This window comes from Tachypleus tridentatus, chromosome 9, assembly GCF_004210375.1.
Source record: "Tachypleus tridentatus isolate NWPU-2018 chromosome 9, ASM421037v1, whole genome shotgun sequence".
Taxonomy (NCBI): domain Eukaryota; kingdom Metazoa; phylum Arthropoda; class Merostomata; order Xiphosura; family Limulidae; genus Tachypleus; species Tachypleus tridentatus.
The window spans coordinates 167,716,688-167,736,224 of record NC_134833.1 but is presented as its reverse complement, the minus strand read 5'-3'; the positions used below and the strand labels follow the sequence as shown (position 1 = coordinate 167,736,224).

The window sequence follows — 19,537 nt, the reverse complement described above, 5'->3', positions numbered from 1 at the left end:
AGGCATTAAATCAGTTTATTATACACTCAGTGAAAGTATGTATTGAATGACAACTATTTCTGTAATAAGTAAACTGAAGGATGCATTAAGACAAGATGAAAAAATCAGAAATTGAAGAGAAAATAAAAGATGTTAAAGAACACACTACATTAAAGAAAGTGAAGCCAAAGCAACCACAGAGTAAAAGGAAACCAATGTATTACAAGAGCAAAGTTTGTCCATGGCTATATTTGTATGTACAAAAAATTCTTTAGACTGTAGAATATCATTATTGTATCTAAAACTATAAGTAACACTCATTACCTTTTAAAAGTCCACAGAGGCTGATTCTGTTACATTATAAGTCAGTTAACAAGAAGAATTCATCTTCTCTGTCACTCTTACTCACTGTACATTCACTCATGTTACCTTTTAAAAATCCACAGAGGCTGATTCTGTTACATTATAAGTCAGTTAACAAGAAGAATTCATCTTCTCTGTCACTCTTACTCACTGTACATTCACTCATGTTACCTTTTAAAAATCCACAGAGGCTGATTCTGTTACATTATAAGTCAGTTAACAAGAAGAATTCATCTTCTCTGTCACTCTTACTCACTGTACATTCACTCATGTTACCACTTTCTTTGCCATTATTGTATCCAAAACTTTAAATAAATGACTCCTTTTCATCAAAGACTACACAGTTGACTCAATTACTTTAGAACATGCTTTGGCAAGATAAACCATTCTTTTGACTTCTATTAAACTGTGAAACTCATTTTAAAATATTGCTCATTCTGGCTAAACTAAAAAATCATGTGACTTAGTTTCACGTTCACTGACTTAACGTTTTTTTCTGTTTATGACCACAGTTGTATCCAGAGCTTTAAATAATTATATCATTTTGTTTTGTCAAAGTTCACACAGAGTGGTTCAATTACGTTTTACCCAACTGACAAGACAGATTATTTTTCCTATTTCTGTTGTTACAATACAGCTGTATGTTGTCCAACTGAGGCATCAAACGATCCAGAAGCTATGAGATACTATGATGTAACAATATTCTCTTAACGCAATGAGAAAAGTGCCATCAACAATATAACAAAGTTTAAGACAAAAATTAAACTGTATAAACAATGTACAACTCGTATAGAGTTATGTAACAAAACTTGTCACAACTAACATTTTAAAAATGATGAACCTTCAACACTCCTATCGTGAAACCTAAAAACTCATTAAATATTAAGTCACAAAACAAACTAAATGATAGCACTTATACTAAACAGTCTTGTATATACAACAAATAGTCTGTCAGAGATTATTTTCATAAGTAGTTTACTTGTACTGTTTAGCAAGCTGATTAGTTGTCAGTTGTTTTAGGAATGACAACTATTTTTCAGCACTTGGATTAAAACCTTGCTTTAAGTGATATAGAGAGTGGTGAGGTAGCAGATATGTTCCTTAGGGAGATTTTAAAAATGAGATTGATGATTTTACCTTCTTCCAGTATCAAGTTTTTGAGCATTTTAATGTGAATTTTAACATTGGTGCAGCTAACTGGGTGAATGATGTTATTGTTGGAGTAGGAAGTCTTGATATGTGTGTCTGAGGGTGCAGGGAAATGTGGGTTGAATAGGGAGCAGTTGATGGAGATAAAGGCATTTATGGTTTTGAAGTGATAATTGTCAAATCACATGAGATCCAGGATTTTAAAGAACTCAGTGAGATAATTAGTGAACTTGTTAGCTTTACTTACATTGGTGTTGGCAGTTACATTATTACATACTATTGATATGTGCTGGTCTATTGATTGGCAGAAATTATCACAGTTGGTTTTATGTTGCTGTTTGATTAATGTCTGGGTGTAACTGTGTTGTGTGTTAATTAGGGTTTTTATTTGTAAATCTTGTATATTAATTAATTTGCATGTAAGACTGTGCTTTTGATGATGTGTACATGAATGGCTGGGGTGTATTTCCATGCTTTAAGTTTGAGAGGAACTTTCTGTCATGAGAGTATAGCTGCTGATGATGTGTACATGAATGGCTGGGGTGTATTTCCATGCTTTAAGTGTGAGAGAACTTTCTGTCATGAGAGTATAGCTGCTGATGATGTGTACATGAATGGCTGGGGTGTATTTCCATGCTTTAAGTTTGAGAGGAACTTTCTGTCATGAGAGTATAGCTGCTGATGATGTGTACATGAATGGCTGGGGTGTATTTCCATGCTTTAAGTTTGAGAGGAACTTTCTGTCATGAGAGTATAGCTGCTGATGATGTGTACATGAATGGCTGGGGTGTATTTCCATGCTTTAAGTGTGAGAGGAACTTTCTGTCATGAGAGTATAGCTGCTGATGATGTGTACATGAATGGCTGGGGTGTATTTCCATGCTTTAAGTTTGAGAGGAACTTTCATGAGAGTATAGCTGCTGATGATGTGTACATGAATGGCTGGGGTGTATTTCCATGCTTTAAGTGTGAGAGGAACTTTCTGTCATGAGAGTATAGCTGCTGATGATGTGTACATGAATGGCTGGGGTGTATTTCCATGCTTTAAGTGTGAGAGGAACTTTCTGTCATGAGAGTATAGCTGCTGATGATGTGTACATGAATGGCTGGGGTGTATTTCCATGCTTTAAGTTTGAGAGGAACTTTCTGTCATGAGAGTATAGCTGCTGATGATGTGTACATGAATGGCTGGGGTGTATTTCCATGCTTTAAGTGTGAGAGGAACTTTCTGTCATGAGAGTATAGCTGCTGATGATGTGTACATGAATGGCTGGGGTGTATTTCCATGCTTTAAGTTTGAGAGGAACTTTCTGTCATGAGAGTATAGCTGCTGATGATGTGTACATGAATGGCTGGGGTGTATTTCCATGCTTTAAGTTTGAGAGGAACTTTCTGTCATGAGAGAAAGTCATTACACATTTAATTGCTGTTATAATTTTAGTTGCTAGCTTTTTAACTGTTTTCATTGAGTGTGTTGGAAGCTGAGGATTGAAACTGAAATAGAGCTTGAAAAGGTACCAGTTTGCTCAAGTGAAATTGTGGGCTAGCAGTTGGGGGATTAATGGGAGAAAGGTAGTTAATAACTTTATGGTTTTCTATTAGAAACACTAAAGATTCCATGCTAAATGATTCATTTGGCTGTTTTTTTAATAGAAACTACCCAGTGATTTCTGATAATTAAACCAGGTCTTCATCTTACTAACCATAATGTTTTTAATAGATTCTTTGGGAATTTTATCTAGAACCTGAAGATTTTTGTAAGGAAAGAAATACTTTGTATGATTCTATAAATGCAGAATTTAAAACTTATCTAATGGTATTCTAAATCATGCATGCACACAAGGAGGGTTTGAGGGAGTTTTGACCAAACTCCCTATGTTTGTGATGTAAAAATATTTTATGTAAGCAGCCACTCAGTTTTTAAGCTACATTTTATGCAAATTTGTTTCCTTATTTAATATCACAATGCCTAGTTCATACATGTTTTCTAGGCTGTATATCCTCATAGCATTAACCTGCCTTGCATACTGATTTTACCTTCCACAGTACGAGTTAAGTTGGCTTTTGAGTTCACAAAATAGATACCACCCTCCTTCAAGAATTCTGCATATAGTCCTGTAAATTAATATCCTGTTTCACATCTGTAGGTTCAAACCTTAATTAATTATCGCTAACCTTTTTAAGTAGCATGTTCTAATTTGATATCATGTCTGACAACTGAAGGTTTTAACCTTAATCTAATTATTCCTAACCTTACTGTGTAGTACATTTTCAATTAATGTTCTGTACAATAGCTGAAATTCCTAAGCCGTAATCTACATGTTCATAACTTTATTGGCTAATAGGTTTTTTTTTAGTATCCTGTCAAACAGCTGAACACATTTATCTTTAACCTAATTAGTCCTAACTGTATTTACTGATAAGTTCTAAATCAACATCCCATCCTACAGCTGAAGGCCCCTGCAGACAAGGAAGCTCCCAGTGTGGACCAAACAGTAAGTGTGTGGAAGAAGGAGATAATTTCCGATGTGTCTGTGAACAAGGATATGAATATCTGTATGAAGATGATGTGAATGGTGAAAAGGCAACATGCTTAGGTAAGAATCAAATCGGGAAATTTTGACGAAACATGTTTGTTGGATTCTCGGATGATTTACTTATGCAGATGAAATACTCTACACTTGGAGCATAAATCGTCCTTTTCATGTTAATGTTTTCAGGGATAAATTAAAAGAACAACTTGCATTCCTATACTTATTTTTATTCTATAAATGAAAGTATTTCTGGAAGAACTAACTGTCACTTCTGCATTAACGTTTTCAGATATAAATGAATGTACTTCTGGAAGAGACAACTGTCACCTGTATGCTGAATGTATTAACCTGCCTGGAAGTTTTGCATGTAGATGTCTCCGTGGGTATTCGGGTAATGGTGTGAATTGTGAACGTAAGTTTCTGTTAGAATTTAAGCTGAAACTATGTGTTCATTGTATAAATAAAACATTTAGAAAAAAAAAATTATATGTTTTTTTTATAAGCTATTAAAAAACATTTATTCTGATATGATATTTTACATTTTTTTCTCAAAAAAATTTTCAATTTGTACTGTCCTCTATTAGCATACTTTTTCACTCACTACTCCCACTTATTATTGCATACTAACAAGCAAATGATCATGTAATATCCCTCTACAGGAGTGCAACACTACCCTTATTTTAACTACTGGCCCCTATAATCATGCTCATATTAATTAGTTACCAATTGGCAGTCCTACAGATTAGATATCTTTTGTGCTTGCAGTTTACTTAACATATCCACAGGTTTTAATTTTAGGGATTTCTACATTAGTTAATTTATTATCACATGTTTCCATTCTGTTTCTTGGGGAGAGTTATAACGATTTATTTTATCTTATCCCTTCATTCAGTTTTGGGAGTTACGAACATTCAGTTTTAGGTGGTCAAGACAACTTACTGTGGCAGCAAAAGTACCAACCATGTCCAAAGGGTTAAAATGATGATTCTTGGCTTATGAAGTGACAGCTCTGGTTCATCAGGAGTTGACCAATTTTGTGCAACAATCCGGACACAATGGTGATGATTGTCTTCATAAGGTCTTCAGTAATATTTTGGTTTTATATTTCATCCCTGCTGAATATACTTCTTAGTTATGTGTAGCTTTGGGGGACTTGCTCAGACCTTTTTCCTCTTTTAGTGGATTTGTAATTCAGGTGTTGTTCAGTTATGCAATGTTCTTTACTTATCTCTCAGTTTCCACCCATGTCTTTCTCAGGAATGAGCATTCGTGCTATTATTTAGGGTTTTTTTTTCCTCCCATGGATGTTGGAGTTCATGTGAGATGTCTTTGAGGCTATTTGTATTCAGGGATCAGTATGCTTTGACTCCCATGTACTGTGGGTGATCATGTTTCTGATTATTGTTGTTCCAACTTTCCTTATTTGGGCTCACTTCATTTGGTGTTGTTTCTCCCTTAGTAGGATTCAGACCCCAATAATTCAATTACATTGTTCATATTCATCTTACTTTGACCACCCTTCTTGTGCTATGGTTGGTGGGGCCACCTTTGGAGGTATCTGGAGGTTGGTTTGTGGATTCTGAAAGTTGTTTCAGTAAGTCTAGTTATCTATGTCCATTCATCTGTTCTGTCGTCTCACAATCCATTCCTTTCTCTCCTTTTCCCACCCTTATGACTGTTCCAATTCCACCAACCTCCTTTGTCTGGTCATGGCTCTCTTCAGATATATGATGTGCACTGCCACCTTATATTGTTCCAAAGTCCATTTGTTTCTTCTATGAAATCCTCACCTCAGCCATGACCTTTTTCCCATTACCCTTCTGGGTTGAATTCATCAGTACTTTACCTTGGCATTTTCTTTCCTTTTCTCTTGATAATTGTTGTCTTTTTTTCAACTTATCATCTCATCAGGTCTGAACATCATCAGTGCTGTAATTGTTTGTCTGTGTAATAAGTACATCAGCTAATTTGGTTTTACCTATGCAGGAGGCTTTTTCATATACTTGGGTCAAATTCAGTGGTGAGGGTTGCCTGACCAAGCATACTTAGTCTTAAATTAACAATGTACGACCTGTGAACATGCTAGATGACTGTGACATTGAAATTCTTTCTAGCATTGCCCTGATGTACCATTCAGTATGCCCCTCGATGTTTATTGATTTAATTTATCATTGTATTTTTTTTATGATTTCAAAAATAATCTATAACACTCATCCAGGTCATATTGCACCAACCAATGAGATGGGGTGTTTCACAACACCATTTGTAGGTATGCCTTGCAGTGTTGTGCTTCATAAGTTTGTTCATCCCAGATGGTACACTTGTGCACTAACATGAATAAAGGAGAGATTACTGCCCATCTCCAAACATCTGTGGTATTTAAGGCTCTTTGTATCACAGACATAACTTCTCATTCCAGACACCAGCAGGTGTTGGATGATGTGCTTTATCTGCTTTTCTCTGCATTCACCCACTGCACTGTTGTCAGGACTGCTATTTTTGAGACTTTTCTTTCCTTCTTCCAGTGGACTATGGGAGTCCTTGCCACTTACCAAATTCTAGCCACTGGGGAAGTGGCCCATCATAGAGGCCTCTCCTCCTGAGTGGGCCCAATACCACTCAGTTTGAGAGTTGGACAGTGGTATTCTGTGGGTTAGGTGATGCCCTTCCTACCACAGACCTGATATACAATTCCACTGCTGCAAGGGTATAGGTGTAGCACTACACTACATGTATATATCTAACCTATATAAAAGCCAGTATGTGTGTTTGCTACATCATATCACATGCAATTTCTTGAAATAGGAGGAATCATAAAAGTAAAAATGCATATATTTTGATAGAAGAGTTTGATTATTGTCTGTGTATTACTATTTTTGTGATGGTATTCAAGGGGCCCATAAGGGGGGATACAGTGAAAATTTGTAAGTGTGGTGAGTGCTGGTATAATAAGATTAAATATGTAGTGTAGGATCACCTGGCCTAAAGCCAAGTGCAAAAAATTTATCATGAAAGGAAAAATATTGATGGACTTTTAAACTTAAATAATTTCTGTTATATCATTTACATTTTTAATAAAAAACAAACCTTTTTAACCAATGGAGACTGAATTAAAAATCAACAAATATATTTCCAGTTTTGTTATCTATACATTTCATTTTATATTTTCAATACATAGACTAACAATATAACATTAGATTATAGTTTTGGTGCTAAGCAATGTGACATAAAAGCCATTATTAGCATTACCAAAATGCACTGGCTTTTCTATGTATTATAAGTTATTAATCTAACTGATTTTTACTAATAATTCCACTATGAATGTGTCACAATGTGTCACATTTCATGAATGATCTTAATTTGACTTGGCTCACTAAGGAAATGACTGACATTTGACTGCCTCAACTGCTCTTTTCTGCTTCATTGTTGGTTGAGTTTTATTTTGCAAAATTTATTTATTTCAGTTAGCTATAAAATTGGAGGTTAGAATATACTATGGGTAGAAATGGTGGTACTTGTTCTGTCATTTTTGATGGGCTATACACTTGTATATATATAAATATGTTATAGAACAATATATATGTAAAAACGGCTGGTTTGAGTTGAGAAAATGTTTTATGTAGAGGAGCAAACAACATTTCGATCTTCTTCAGTTGAAACATTGTTCGCTACTCTACATAAAGAATTTTCTCAACCTAAACCAGCCATTTTTACATATATATTTTTCTCTACATGTGGGTTTTCTCATCATCACTGAATATGTTATATTTTGCCCTTCTAGCTGAAAAACCATCCATCATACCATCATCTGAATATCTGTTCCCAGAGAGTGGGTATCAGTTGGAGATGGTCCAGCAACATAAGTCTTCACATGGCTTTGATTGGTACTCTTCTCTTTCTGTGGCCTGGATGATAAATTCCCAGTGCTGCCAGGTTTTGGATTGGAGATACAACCTCAGACTTGTGGCCCACCTTTTTATCATCTGTTAAATGTCAGTTTCTGGTAGATCCAGTGTTGGTTGTCACTGGACAAGACACATGATTTCCTACTTGTGTAAGGCTGTATACACTTCTCCTACTGCTGGATAGCTGGAGAAAATTCTCAGTGGCACCAGGTTTTGGACTAGAAATGAACACCTTACCTGGTATCTCTTATTTCCTGTCATCTGTTGGATGTCAATTCCTGGTAGTTGTTGGTTGTATTGAAGGTGCACACATGAAGAGGTGGGTTCTTGATACAGGAGCCTCTTTTCCCTGCTGGTACCTGTTTTTGAGATGAAAGTTAAAGAATCCTCATCTTATCATGGACCTGATGCACAGTTTCAGATGCTGTCAGGTGTTGGTTGAGATCAAACTCACATTTATAGTTTGTTACACCCTAACCACTCTACACGAGGGGTCTCATTATTTCTGTGTTTTTTTTTGGGAGGACTCTTCCAAGTTTGTACTTTTTGTATTTTGGTAAAGGATGAAGAGTATACCTGGCTCAGAAGTGGTATGGTCTCTTACAGTTGTGTTCTTTTTAATCCCTTCTCATACCTCATGGTCATCCTTTGGGTGCTTTTTGAAAGGGAACATCTAACTGGCCCTTTGCCAGTTCAGTGTGGAATTATATCTTTTAGTGAGAGAAGGTAGTATATTATATCAGAAGTTAACGTTTTCCTAAACTGAAAATGTACTTCCAATAGATACTTACCTCGCATTTCCCACCCAAACTTCCTACTTCTTCTGTGATTTGGTCTGGTTAGTTACGATCGGTCTTGAAGTGATTAAATGGGCATCAATAGAGAAGGATGGCTATAGTTACAATAGGGGTAGAGTTGGATAGAATTGCATTCATGTTTTTGGAGGGATGCTGCAAGATCACTTCAAGTTAGTATGCAGTAATAAGTGGGAGTAGCAAGGCTAGTGACAAATTTGCACTAATACAGGGCAGTACAAATTGAGAAAGTTTTTCGTGTGAGAGATATAAGTATCTTTTGAAAATACATTTTCACTTTAGGAAAATGTTAGCTTTAGTGAGTTAACAAGAAAAGTAAAACTGTATTGTTTTTGATAAAAAAGGACCATTCTTAGATGTATTATTTGAAACAAAATTATTTGGATTGGTTTTGGAACTAAAGTAGTTTTATTCACTATAATTTACTGCATTATTCTTTACTGTATTATTTAGATTATGATGTAGCAGTTACATATTTTTAGTGGATTATTTGAGTTGGACAGTACTTTCACGTAGGTGGTGAAACATTATTTTCACTTCAGGAACCCTGACCTGTAATGACCTAAATTGTGATGTTAATGCTGAATGTGACCTTGGACCAAATGACATTCCTGTTTGTCGGTGTAAAGCAGGCTTTGAAGGAGATGGTTACGTCTGCCAACACGTGAGTGGTATTGGTGAGGACTGCCGAATCGTGAACTACTGTGACTCTCATGCCTCCTGTAACTTCAATCCCACTGCACAGAAATTTCAGTGTGAATGTAACCCTGGATATACTGGTGATGGTGTTGTTTGCATTGAAGAAATCTCTCCCAGTACATGTGATGTAGCTAACAACTGCGACAAAAATGCCCTCTGTGTACACCAGTATGGAGGATATGTGTGTGAGTGTAAAAGTGGTTTTAGTGGAGATGGGTACAAGTGTGTTCCTGAAAGTAAGTAATACAGAAGATTGGGCTGAAGTTACGTTTTTTAACATAACATTTTGGGAAAACATGGAATCTTTTCAATCCTCTAAACTGAACTATTAGTAAATAAATTTAAAAAATCTTAAAGCCATTCTTTATCATTCATATAAAGCTTTTTCTTAAACTTACTTAAATCTACAACCTCTATAACATCTGAAGGCAACTCATTTTAAAGGCCAACCATCCTCTTATAAAAATGGAACTGTCTTAGCTAAAGACCCATAAGTGGCACAGTAGTATGACTGTGAGCTCACTCTGATAGAAATCAGGTTTTGATACCTATGGTGGGCGAAGAAGAGATAGCCTTTGTGCTTAATTCCAAACAACCCAAACATAGCTAAAGCTGGCTCCTACACTATCAAAACTCATATTTATATTCTCCTAGTTGTACTATTCTCAATGTTAAATATAAACAGTCACTTTACAACCTTCAATACCCGTCATATCTCCCCCAACTATTCTTTTTTTGAAGTGAAAAAATGAGAGATTTCAGCATCTCCTCATATTATGACCTCCCTTTCTCTCAACCATTTCTAAAAATTCAGTTTATTTCCTAAACTGAACATAATACTCTAAATTTGGCATAACCAGCACCCTGTACAATGAAATTAGAACCTATTTATACTTGTATTCAATATTTCTGTAGTTACAACCTAAAATTCCGTTTGCTGTACCAAACTGTAATAACCCAGACGTATTATCTTGCATTTATCATAATTAAATCCCATCTGGCATTTATTTACCAAACTCACTAAATGATCTAAATCCTTTTGTAAATCATCAGCATCCTCTTTACAGTTAGCAACACTTGAGACCTTCATAACATATGAAAATATGAGTAATTTATTGATGATTCTATGATTAAAAAGAGCAATGGTTCTAACCCTGAAGTACCCCACTTGTGACATTATTTAATGTGACTGAACTACATTTGTAACAACCATCTGCTTTCTTCTGTCCAATTTGGTGTTTATCTTTCACACTGATAGAAATAAGTTTTTGCAAGGCTTTTATTTGGCACCTTGTTAAATGCTTTCTGAAAATCCAAATAGACTAAATCTACACCCTTACACTCTGCTACATAAGCAATAACTTTTTCAAAGTATGACAGAAGATTTGTAAGGTTATTCATGGTGATGAGAAACTCACTTGAAGTAATAATGTATTCTCAAGATGGCTGGTATGCAAATTCTCTTTGTTAACATGAAGCTGACCTAAGAAAGTCAAAACATTGTTCTGTACTTTTTTAATTAATGTTTCAATACTCATACCATTCGTCTTGAGCATACATTTTTAAGGTGAGAATTCCAAAATTGTAAAACCATGTTTACTATCAAATAAAATTATAAACTTTGTCACGTGACTTTGCAAAACATTTTTAACAGGCTTTCCAGAACGTTTCCCACAACTGATCTAAAACTGACAGGCTTGTAATATCTGGGACAATTTTTATCACCTCTCTTGAAAGTAGGAGTTACATTAGTTAACTTCCAATCATCTGGTACCTGTCCCCTTATCAAGGACTGACAAAAAATAGCTGCAAGTGGCGAACACATCCAAACTTTAACATGCTTCAAAACCTTTGGGGAAATATTACCTGGCCCAGAGACATATTGTTCTATTCACTTCTCAATTTTTATTATCCTTTTCACAGCAGGCGTGGTAGAAAATACAAGTTCATATACATATTTGTACAAGTTAAGCAGTGTGTGTATCTTTACAAAATACTTGAGTTCGTGTACATATTTGTACAAGTTAAGCAGTATGTGTACCTTCACAAAATAAATGAGTTCATCTACATATTTGTACAAGTTAAGCAGTATGTGTACCTTCACAAAATACATGAGTTCATGTACATATTTGTACAAGTTAAGCAGTGTGTGTACCTTCACAAAATAAATGAGTTCATCTACATATTTGTACAAGTTAAGCAGTATGTGTACCTTCACAAAATCTGGTAGATGTTTAGTAATTATTCCAAGTCTATTGTACACAAAAATTCAAATTTCTTAACAAAGTATTTGTTTGTGAAAATTTCAAATCTGTTTTGTTACTAGTGCAAATGTGAAGTGATTTTCATGCCATGACTAAAAAAACAAGTCTTTGTTCCAAAAATCTCAAATATATTTGTGTAATCTCTTAAAACCTATTAAATACATTTCATATGTTTGTTTTCAGTAAAACTGTTTGCTTTGGTTGTTATGTTCTCTACACTAACTATGGATGGGGGGTCCTGTCAGTTTGACTAACCTCATAACTACCATAAAAAATTAGGAAATAAATATGTTATTCCTTTTTTGTTGTAAAATGACTACTAATTATAAAATGAAGACAGTGTTTAGTCCAAATAGCTTTAATCTCATACAGTTATACATTCATATATATGTATTAAATTTATTATATTAACCTTTCAGCCATTGTCTGGATAATGATACAGAAGGTACAATAATGTGATGCATGTGCTTTCATGTTACAACATCCAGTAATATAAACCTGACCTTTAGTCTTTACAAAGTGACCTGTCTTAGCTGTGTTTAAATGATCTAGTACATTGTAAAATACAGTCACATTTCAGTTATTATACATTATATATGTATATAGATTATTACTATTTACAAACGAGTTCTTAAATGTATTTTTTTTAAAACATGAAACAGTAAATTTAGAGGAAAGCAATTACCCTTTCTTGTTGTGACCTTTGTACTAGGTTGTTGCTTTGTTTAGCTTGCTAAGCCTTAAGACATTTTGCTTATAGAGGATTATCAAGTTTTGTAACCAAACTGTATTTTTGTCTGAAAAATATGAAATTTCAAGCACTCTAAAGACAAAACCTGCTTTCTTAAATTCTTGTTTGGAAAAAAATAATAATAAAGGCATCCTAACACATAAAAATGGCTGATAAAATCCCCAAGGAGGTCATTCTAAGCTTTTGTTTGGTGATTTATTTGTCATATCCACAAGTAATTGTATATAAGGGAAATATACAAAATTGAAAGAGTTGAGCAGAGCGACTGTGTTTGATTCAGTACATGAGCAATATTTCAGCAAATAGAAAAGATAGGAAGTTATTTTTATTATTGTAGCTTGTGATATTGATAATTTGAGTTCCTAACTCATACAAAAATAGAGAATGTGTATTGTGAAATTACAAACATCTAATTTGAACCAGTGCTGCATTTAACATAACACTGAGTAATGCATAATATTAACATTTGAATTATAATTTACAATTTGATACCAAACATTGACATAAATTCATAAAATGGAAGTTCAATAAAATTTTGAATGCAAGTTAATAAACACAATGACATGTCCTTTGATCTATGGCCTGTAGCAATAGGGTTAGCCAACAAAGAATTAATGCAGTTACCATCTGGTCAGCTATTAATGTACATAACATCCACAATGTTTTTATTTATATTTTTCTTCAGTGTGAATAAGTAATATAATACCCAAATGTACACCCTCAGAGCCCACTTAGTATTTTTATGTAAGAAACAACTACTTTTCAATGTAGCATGCCTCATTAATAGGTGCACATGCATGTGAATGAGTAATAATACCCAGGTGCACACCCTCATGGTCCACTTAGCATTAGGGCAAAATTTGATGTATCTAAGTTCTTTCCTTTGGCACTATGATGGTTTCACACATACACACACACATTCAGACCCACAGACATGCCTTTTTTATTATTATAAGTCTAGATTTATATTTTTTTCATATAGTGTAATTTATTTGTTAGCTAGAGGAAGATGTGGGTTTTATGATGTAATGTCACATGAAATTTGTGTTAGTTTTAGACTTATTTAGAACAATGGTAGATTGTAAAAATAACATTTTGTAAAACATTGAGTTAGTTGTGAGTTGAGAAATTATGAAAGTTAGTTCAGATTAATTACTGAGAAATTTATTAATTGTAGGAATAGCTCATTTACACATGTTTATTAGTTTTTATATACTAAAATACTTTGGCAACTGAGATATATTTATCCAAACTTTCCATTTTGGCCTTTGGAAACAATTGTTAATATTTATAGAATTCTTTGAACGTTCTTCATTTCCCAGCACCAGCTCCTGTGAGCTGTAACATTGAAAACATATGCCACCCACAAGCATTATGTGTGTATGACTCCTCAGCTGATGAATACAAATGCCGTTGCAATGCTGGGTATGTTGGAGATGGATATCAGTGCACTCAAAGCCGTAAGTACAGTTATGTTTACTGTGCATTTTAGGAGGTAAAAATACATAAGGGATATGTATCATTTAACTCAAAGCTAAGAGTATGGTTATGTTTACTGTATGTTTCAGGACATAAATATACAAAAGAAGAGATACCAGTGCCTTTGAGGTCAGGACAATAGTTGCTATTATTACAAATTGTGTGAATTAGATGAATATTAATGTAGATATTGATAAGTAGATGAAGGTTGGAAGTGAATTTTTGTAAAAGAAGCATTTTAAACTTTGTGAACGATGACCGAAGAAAGTCGAAACGTTGTTCACTCCTCCACGTAAAAAATTTTCTCAACCCTAACCAGCTGATTTTACATAAATAATTTAAACTAAACATTGTTAGATAAGTGAATGAAAGGAATGAATTTCATTGTTATAAAAGTGATTATGTTAACTAAATAAGCTGTGTTGTCAATGCTTTAATTTTGATGTTAGCCAGGGGACACATGTTGTTGAAATTAGGAAGTTTGTAAAAGTAATTCTAAAATACTTTAGAATGTTCTAACTTATGCAATAAGAATCTAGTAAATTCAAGCAGTACATTATTATAAGTAGCTTAAATTGAAAGTGCAATTGTAAAAAAACAAAACAAACAAGCTTAAGGTTTGAGACGTAGTGTTTACGCTATTTTCTCAAGCTGTGAACCCATGTTTAGGTTCTCCTGACAGTTAAACTTTTAAATATGGAGTCATGATAGAGATTTGTAACTTGAAGAAATAATGTCAACGCTATGTCTCACACTTTAAGCTTGTTTGTTCACTTTTTTTTTGCATTTTCACTTTAAAATATCTGTTTCATTTCTTTATTTTCGAAGATCTCTATTCTACCTTTTTAAGTTAACAAATTTTAATAACTTTTGAGTTATTAAAATGTCCATCATGGACAAAAATCTATATAACAGCATTACTGTCCTGTGTGAAACAGTTTATTTTTGTGAAATGCAAAGTGAATTCCTGTCATTTAATGATTAATGTTTAGTTATAACAATATGTATGACTATCATGTTTCTAGTATCTCACTAAAACAACAATTCATGTATAAGTTTATTTCTAGAGGAATTGACCTGTGATGTAAACAACATTTGTTCCATCCATGCTGACTGTGTGTATGACTCCTTTGTTCTCAAACATGTGTGCCAGTGTCAAGAAGGGTATGATGGAGATGGAATCAACTGTGAACCAATAGGTAATAAGAACAAGAGCTTTCTATAATCAAAGCAATAGCTATACTCAGGTAAAACAGCTTGAAAAACAGCTTTCCAAAATCTGTCTATAAGTGTAGAGAACATAAAATAATATGTATAGGAAGTAGATTCATGCTGTCTATAAATAGAATGTTAAATAGTAAGTATAGGAAGTAAATCCTCATTGTCCGTAGGTAGAGAGAATGTGAAATATAGTAGAGTATTGATTAACAGAGAACATATCATTAAGGGCAGACTTTTTCATTCTCTTTCGTTTTTCTTGTATTTTGTAACCAACGTAAATCGTATAATAGTAGTTATCTCAATATTCTATAATAGATTCAAAGTACAGTCTTGTTGCTCTGGAGAATTCTGTAGGATAATAAACTGATAAATTCCACACATGGTTAAATCAGCTTATTTCTGTGCACATGCTTTGTTGCTCCAGAGAGTTTTGTATTACATACAGTGTCACATAAACAGTATAAAGGCACAAGGAGTGACTTGTTGTTTTATTGTCAGTGGATGTTTACTTCAGTCATTATAAATAAGTGTGGAATGTTAGCCGTTCTAACTCTGAAGAGAAGTACTTTGAAACTTTAGGACCAATAGTAAAGAAATAGGACACAGCAAATGTACTCTCTGCATCTGTCTTTTGACAATGCTCCTTCTCATAGCAGTTTGCAACTCATAAACTCCTGTGTCCTGAATGCACTAAACAAAATGAGGGGGCATTTAAATACAGTAATTCAGTACAGTCACTGTAGAATCCATTTCTCATGTGACTCATTTTTTATATTAAAAACACCTTGCTATAGAGGACATTTGGATGCATTGGTAAGGTGCCATTAATGTTAGAGGTTCTACTGCAGCTTATACGGAAAGAAGGTTCTTGTAGTCTATAGATGTAGAAAATGTTAAATACCGTGTACAGGAAGAAGGTTCTACAGGGTATTCAGAAAGTCACTGTGCAGTTTTGTAATCATATACATATGTAAGTGCACAGTGACTTTCCAAACACCCTGTAGTTGTGAATAGGTATAGAGAATGTTAAGTATTATGTACAGCAAGAAGATTCTAGTTTATAGGTATAAAGAATATTCAGTAGTATGTACAGGAAGAAGATTCTAGTTGTTTGTAGGAAAAGAGAATGTTAAGTATTATGTACAGGAAGAAGATTCTAGTTGTCTGTAGGTAAAGAGAATGTTCAGTAGTATGTACAGGAAGGAGATTCCAGTTGTTTACAGGTATAGAGAATGTTAAGTATTATGTACAGGAAGAAGATTCTAGTTGTCTATAGATATAGAGAATGTTCAGTAGTATGTACAGGAAGGAGATTCTAGTTGTCTATAGATATAGAGAGTGTTCAGTAGTATGTACAGGAAGGAGATTCTAGTTGTCTATAGATATAGAGAGTGTTCAGTAGTATGTACAGGAAGGAGATTCTAGTTGTCTATAGATATAGAGAATGTTCAATAGTATGTACAGGAAGAAGATTCTAGTTGTCTAAAGATATAGAGAATGTTCAGTAGTATGTACAGGAAGGAGATTCTAGTTGTCTATAGATATAGAGAATGTTCAGTAGTATGTACAGGAAGGAGATTCTAGTTGTCTATAGATATAGAGAGTGTTCAGTAGTATGTACAGGAAGGAGATTCTAGTTGTCTATAGATATAGAGAATGTTAAGTATTATGTACAGGAAGAAGATTCTAGTTTATAGGTATAGAGAATATTCAGTAGTATGCACAGGAAGAAGATTCTAGTTGTTTATAGGTATAGAGAGTGTTCAATAGTATGTACAGGAAGGAGATTTTAGTTGTTTATAGGTATAGAGAATGTTAAGTATTATGTAGAGGAAGGAGATTCTAGTTGTTTACAGGTATAGAGAATGTTAAGTATCATGTACAGGAAGAAGATTCTAGTTGTTTGTAGGAAAAGAGAATGTTAAGTATTATGTACAGGAAGAAGATTCTAGTTGTCTGTAGGTAAAGAGAATGTTCAGTAGTATGTACAGGAAGGAGATTCCAGTTGTTTACAGGTATAGAGAATGTTAAGTATTATGTACAGGAAGAAGATTCTAGTTGTCTATAGATATAGAGAATGTTCAGTAGTATGTACAGGAAGGAGATTCCAGTTGTTTACAGGTATAGAGAATGTTAAGTATTATGTACAGGAAGAAGATTCTAGTTGTCTATAGATATAGAGAATGTTCAGTAGTATGTACAGGAAGAAGATTCTAGTTGTCTATAGATATAGAGAGTGTTCAGTAGTATGTACAGGAAGGAGATTCTAGTTGTCTATAGATATAGAGAGTGTTCAGTAGTATGTACAGGAAGAAGATTCTAGTTGTCTAAAGATATAGAGAATGTTCAGTAGTATGTACAGGAAGGAGATTCTAGTTGTCTATAGATATAGAGAGTGTTCAGTAGTATGTACAGGAAGGAGATTCTAGTTGTGTATAGATATAGAGAATGTTAAGTATTATGTACAGGAAGAAGATTCTAGTTTATAGGTATAGAGAATATTCAGTAGTATGCACAGGAAGAAGATTCTAGTTGTTTATAGGTATAGAGAGTGTTCAATAGTATGTACAGGAAGGAGATTTTAGTTGTTTATAGGTATAGAGAATGTTAAGTATTATGTAGAGGAAGGAGATTCTAGTTGTTTACAGGTATAGAGAATGTTAAGTATCATGTACAGGAAGAAGATTCTAGTTTATAGGTATAGAGAATATTCAGTAGTATGTACAGGAAGAAGATTCCAGTTGTTTACAGGTATAGAGAATGTTAAGTAGTATGTACAGGAAGGAGATTATAGTTGTTTATAGGTATAGAGAATGTTAAGTATTATGTACAGGAAAAAGATTCTAGTTGTTTATAGGTATAGAGAATGTTAAGTATTATGTACAGGAAAAAGATTCTAGTTGTTTATAGGTATAGAGAATGTTAAGTATTATGTACAGGAAAAAGATTCTAGTTGTTTATAGGTATAGAGAATGTTAAGTATTATGTACAGGAAAAAGATTCTAGTTGTTTATAGGTATAGAGAATGTTAAACAGTATGTATAGGAAGAAGATTCTAGTTGTGAATAGATATACAGAATGTCAGATAGTATGTACAGGAAGAAGATTCTAGTTGTCTATAGATATAGAGAATGTTCAGTAGTATGCACAGGAAGAAGATTCTAGTTGTCTACAGGTATAGAGAGTGTTCAGTAGTATGTACAGGAAGGAGATTCTAGTTGTTTATAGGTATAGAGAATGTTAAGTATTATGTAGAGGAAGGAGATTCTAGTTGTCTATAGATATAGAGAATGTTAAGTATTATGTACAGGAAGAAGATTCCAGTTGTTTACAGGTATAGAGAATGTTAAGTATTATGTACAGGAAAAAGATTCTAGTTGTTTATAGGTATAGAGAATGTTCAGTAGTATGTACAGGAAGAAGATTCCAGTTGTTTACAGGTATAGAGAATGTTAAGTAGTATGTACAGGAAGGAGATTCTAGTTGTTTACAGATATAGAGAATATTCAGTAGTATGTACAGGAAGAAGATTCCAGTTGTTTACAGGTATAGAGAATGTTAAGTAGTATGTACAGGAAGAAGATTCCAGTTGTGTACAGATATAGAAAATCTTAAGTATCATGTACAGGAAAAAGATTCTAGTTGTTTATAGGTATAGAGAATGTTCAATAGTATGTACAGGAAGGAGATTCTAGTTGCGAATAGATATACAGAATGTCAGATAGTATGTACAGGAAGAGGATTCTAGTTGTCTGTAGATATACAGAATGTTCAGTAGTATGTACAGGAAGAAGATTCTAGTTGTCTATAGATATAGATAATGTTCAGTAGTATGTACAGGAAGAAGATTCTAGTTGTCTGTAGGTATAGAGAATGTTCAGTAGTATGTACAGGAAGAAGATTCCAGTTGTTTACAGGTATAGAGAATGTTAAGTATTATGTACAGGAAGAAGATTCTAGTTGTCTGTAGGTAAAGAGAATGTTCAGTAGTATGCACAGGAAGAAGATTGCAGTTGTTTGCAGATATAGAGAATGTTAAGTATTATGTACAGGAAAAAGATTCTAGTTGTTTATAGGTATACAGAATGTTCAATAGTATGTACAGGAAGGAGATTCTAGTTGTTTACAGATATAGAGAATGTTAAGTATTATGTAGAGGAATAAGATTCTAGTTGTTTATAGGTTTCGAGAGTGTTAAACAGTATGTATAGGAAGAAGGTTCTAGTTCTGAATAGTTATGCAGAATGTTAGATAGTATGTACAGGAAGAAGATTCTAGTTGTTTATAGGTATAAAGAATGTTAAGTAGTATGCACAGGAAGAAGATTCTAGTTGTTTACAGGTATAGAGAATGTTAAGTATTATGTACAGGAAAAAGA

General features: G+C 33.7%; 1 protein-coding gene across 1 annotated transcript in view; it reads left to right on the top strand.

The window, feature by feature from the left end:
• LOC143227575 (uncharacterized) overlaps window positions 1-19,537 on the top strand; it is a 69,461-nt gene that overhangs the window by 23,508 nt on the left and 26,416 nt on the right. Inside the window, exons 6-11 of the mRNA XM_076459004.1 lie at window positions 1,490-1,581; window positions 3,916-4,088; window positions 4,315-4,437; window positions 9,288-9,680; window positions 13,782-13,919; window positions 15,006-15,137. Coding sequence (XP_076315119.1) covers window positions 1,490-1,581; window positions 3,916-4,088; window positions 4,315-4,437; window positions 9,288-9,680; window positions 13,782-13,919; window positions 15,006-15,137 — 1,051 coding nt within the window. The remainder of the gene's footprint in view (window positions 1-1,489; window positions 1,582-3,915; window positions 4,089-4,314; window positions 4,438-9,287; window positions 9,681-13,781; window positions 13,920-15,005; window positions 15,138-19,537) is intronic.